The 4,603-nt window shown below is 35.9% G+C and overlaps 1 protein-coding gene across 1 annotated transcript; it reads right to left on the minus strand.

The window, feature by feature from the left end:
* Window positions 1-521: 521 nt before the first annotated feature.
* LOC129571738 (prolyl endopeptidase-like) lies at window positions 522-4,387 on the minus strand. Its single transcript, XM_055451581.1, has 6 exons — window positions 4,376-4,387; window positions 3,948-4,190; window positions 3,469-3,594; window positions 2,751-2,834; window positions 2,208-2,655; window positions 522-2,113 (listed from the first exon to the last, which is right to left on the minus strand). The coding sequence occupies exons 1-6, from the start codon at window positions 4,385-4,387 to the stop codon at window positions 1,467-1,469; spliced, it is 1,560 nt and encodes a 519-aa protein (XP_055307556.1). The 3' UTR covers window positions 522-1,466.
* Between the last annotated feature and the right edge of the window lie 216 nt (window positions 4,388-4,603).

The raw sequence follows: 4,603 nt of genomic DNA on the forward strand, positions 1-4,603 counted from the left end.
AAAGTCAAATCGGCTTGTCGCGTGAGATTATTTATATTTATTGACATTTGATTCTCATTGAATCATACATACACATTTGATTTCCGTGCTACTGAACTCATTGAGTGGATACAACACAAATCATACAGTTAATACGAATACATAAGCAAAATTTGTTACTTTAAAAATAGCGATATAAACAAAGAATTTCTCGTGCTTGTTTCCTTTTGAATTTTTGGCGTGCCCGTGCATTCATTATTCAAGTTTGACAGATAATTATAGATGCAGCCGTTTGACTCGACTCGCATGTTTTCATATACGAGATTGTTACAGTGTTTCACCTGACGATATGATGTATCATGTTTATATTATAAACTCTATTATAGAGGCCTGTATTACAGGCCACACCTGGCGAATGCGAAAAGCGAATACTAGAACATTTGATACGAAAATGAAAATTGAAATCATAGCATAGGAAATAATATATTATCGCTCGAATAAAATACAAGACTCTTACGATTAATGAGGTTTTGATTGGTCCCTTTATTTTTTTTTACAAAATGTTGATTACATTGACTTTGTGCTATTAAATTTAGGTGCGAACTGTTTAATTTTAATGAGAAAAAAATAATGACAATTATAAGCAGATTACCAGCACATTGGTAACAGATTGAGATAAGCGGGCCAGGTTGCCACTGGCAACTTGTCAGTATGCTCTGTAGATTCAAAACTTATAACTTTTTTCATTAAAAACTTAGTAAAATACATGAAGTTGATTCCAATTTAATTATTGGCCCACGATGGCATCCTTCATATACTTAATTGGAAAAGTTTGTGTCACGTGTTAAATTCCTCTGAATGCTCGGTTCAAAGTATTCATTAGGCGACATTATAAATATCGAAGATAGTTGAATATGTCCTAGATAATGTCCAGGAGAACATTTTTTGTTTGCATTCCTCTCTAGAGTCTGGAGCTCCAATTGGCTGCATATCCCACTGTTGCACAATGCGCAAGCGCATCAAATTTTCCTGACAGAATCTCGCCAACATTACTCTAACAAAATGAACTTCAAACAGCTTTACACTATTCTCCACTTCCATTGGATTTCAACGGTCAACGTGTATCTAATGAAATGGGAACTAAATGCGAGTGGAGACGGTGTATAAAAAATAGTGTAGAAAAACTTTTTGAATGGGGATGGTTCTTTGGTTGACCTCGAGTTTGTTCATCACTTTTCTAACTCCGTGACGCTCGATCAAAGGAACAACAAAATTGGCAACCTAGATTTTTGGTAGAGCAAGATTGGCGAAATTCTGTAGAAAAAAAGAGAAATCGCAGCTAAAAGAGGGAACACTCTCTGGAGAGAACACTTTTAAAATCAGTTTTTGTGTCCATACTCTAAAATTTGGACATAAGCCAACGATCCTGTACATTCTGTTCCACATCTGACAACATGTTCAACATGTTTTTCTTCATACAGCCCACATTAATTGGTTTGATATACTTTATCGCACCTCAACTCCATAGCTTCGGCTAAAAATTTTAATTTAACAAAAACAGCATCGATAAAATCTCTCCTTATTGCTGTCCTATAGTTATGGCCACCACTGTTTATAACCTTGAATAATGTCGGTTTCTCTCGTTGCGCTTGAGTTTTCTTAGCATTTTCACGTCGATGTGCTAAATATTTCAATGAGTTTGACATGGGCACAACGTCATCTTTTTTGCTAGCTACGATCAATGTTGTTGGATAACTTTCACTTCTCGTTGGATATTGAATGTGTAGGAGTGGCGCATATTTTTTGATAACATCAAAATTCCGTTTTTTGTTGATATTTCCATACTGATTGAGTCGATCCCCATCCAATAGATCAATGATCAAATCAAAGTAGCCATTTAACAGGGTAACGGCTGTAAATAAGTTTGGTCTCAAATTCATAACAACAGCACCAACTAAACCACCATGTGATGTGCCATGATATGCGATTTTATTCGAATCGATCGTATCGGTGTATGATTCTCCTTTTAGATACTCCACTCCGGCTATTAGATCATTAAAACTGATTTCGATTTGCGATGATTTTAATGACCATACATCGCCGAGCTCACCACCACCACGAATGTGAATAAAAACTGATCGAAAGAAGACAAAAAAAAACATTGAAACGAATGATTTTTCAAAAATCAAAGCGAATGAAATGAATTGATGGATTGTGCTTATACGAACCAACGACACCGTTGAATAACTCCACGAAAAGAAGAAAATAAAGATCAAATCTCGGAAGTAGACAATCACCAAATCCACCGTAAGCATATACCAGACATGGCTTTCTGTAACAATCGCTTTGTTTCTTTTGAATGATCGTCATTGGAACTTCGGTTCCGTCGAAACTACGATATGTATCGTATTGAACGGTTATTTTCAGTTCATCCAAATTTGGTATTTTCGATTCTTTCCACAGAACAGGCTCAATCGTCGAATAAGTCGTTACGTATGGCTCACGATATAAAAGCTGATTAAACTCGATTCGATACACTTTTCGTGGTGTTTTGAATGATCGCGTTTCGAAGAAAACTCCATACTTATCGATGCTCGAAGACACAACTTGTTCATTTTTTAAATCGATTTTGTATTCGATACGCTCCGATTGACTTGAATATAAATACATGGAACTCTGTGGAAGAATATTGCAATTTGTGTTAACAACACATTGATTTATGCTCGGAATAAGAATTTGATGAGAGAAATCATTCCAAGTGGGCCCCATACCTGGAATCGTTCAATGTAAATGAGAAGTATAAACGTGGAAAATGCATAGGCAGTCTTCAATACACCATGGCCATTTAGATTTTCCTGCAATGTAAACGAAGGTTTCAGTGTATAGTTAGTTACTTTTGCAAACATAGCATTTTGTTAAAACCGACTATCGCTACGTTTGACACAATACACAGCGGCCATTTGACATATAGGAACCGAAAACACCTCAGTGCTGAAAGTCTAACTCGTGTATATTTACACAGAATTTCAAACTTGTTTCCAAGTTCATACTTTACTATGGTACTATGGTGGTAAAAAAGCATACATTGTGATATTCGATGAGTGCCACTGAAAAAATATTTATACTTATTCAGTGCGTGAGACGTATGGTCACTCATTTAGTGAGTGAGACGCATGCGGATGAGATGAAGCAAAGCGAAAGGGAAGCGCGAAACTAGAACATAGAGTCAATGGGTACTACGTGTTTGTGTGTGTGTCCGTATTCTAACGACGGAATGACGAAATGTATGCGCGCTATATCGTTCGTTCGTATGGAATTGCTCACTTCTCTTTCGCTTTGCTTCATCTCATCCGCGTGCATCTCACTCACCAAATGAGTGACCATGCGTCTCACGCACTAAATAAGTATGAATATTTTTTCAGTGGATCTCACTGAATATTACAATGTATGTAAAAAAGAGCTTTTTCAGATCACAACTGGATCACTTACTGCAACAACTACATCAAAATTACGTCCTGGTTTTTTATCCGTGATGTCAATTTCAACAAGATGATGCTTTGGTGCTCCAATATTTTTAAGAAATAGAAAAAAATCACCCTCATTCCCGACGTACTCCTAGTTTGGGAGAGAGAGAAAAACATAATCATTCAACAGTTAATGAGGTTTTGTTTGAAAAATTGATACACATTTGAATGTGTTCAAATCAAGTATGTCATAACCACAAATTCATCCTTTGCATTTCCAACTTGAAAAAATACAATGATTAAACACTGAAATTCAGCCACACTGAACCCGAAATTGCCGTTCTCACGGTTAATCGAGAGAAGAGGTGGTGCATATTAATAATCTAGATCCTACTTTCTTTTCATTTTTCATTGATTCCATCACTTTGTCACTATTTCTCATTAATTTTCATTTCTTTCTTTTGTGATTTTCTTTTTCCTACAGGTACTCCCTATTATACTTACATACGAAATGTTTTCAGTTAATTTAAAAATCATTTTAAATTGAATTTCCTCGTCCAATGATTCAATGTTTGCGGCATACAACGCTTGACTATCGAATATTATGAGATATCTGTGATCATGACTGATTTTAAACGATACTTCGTATGCCTCCGCTTTTGGAATCCTGGCGATCAATTTATCTGGCTTATGTTCATCTAAATAGTGGTAATAAAGGTTTCGATTTCCGTTGGCTTTTGGATCATACTGAGGAGAAGGAGATTCAAATAAGTTCACCGCCCAATGGAAGAATTGAATAAAAATCAAGATAAATCGAAAAGTACACAGAAAGAACACATACACAGAATAGTGTAAGATCTCCGTGTGTCGGAAAGTATATTTTAGCTTGTGAGCCTAAATTTGAGCTAAATTGAACTTGCTGATATAGGCACCTGAAGCCCCATTTCTACGCATTTACACCGCAAAATGTTCATTGCTTGCAAAGAGCCACGTTGTTCACCAACTTTTTCTCTACCAGTAATGAAAATTGAGCACCATGGATGCTGTGAAATTCTCAGATGAATATTCAAATCTTGGCAAATTTGCCGAAATGTCTTCGGGTAGGGCGATTTAAATTGTAGATTTTATGTAGTTTAATGTAGTGTATTTACTTTTTTTTA

This window comes from Sitodiplosis mosellana, unplaced genomic scaffold (genome assembly GCF_009176505.1).
Source record: "Sitodiplosis mosellana isolate CC-2019 unplaced genomic scaffold, AAFC_SMos_1.0 Smas_scaffold_3221, whole genome shotgun sequence".
NCBI lineage: Eukaryota > Metazoa > Arthropoda > Insecta > Diptera > Cecidomyiidae > Sitodiplosis > Sitodiplosis mosellana.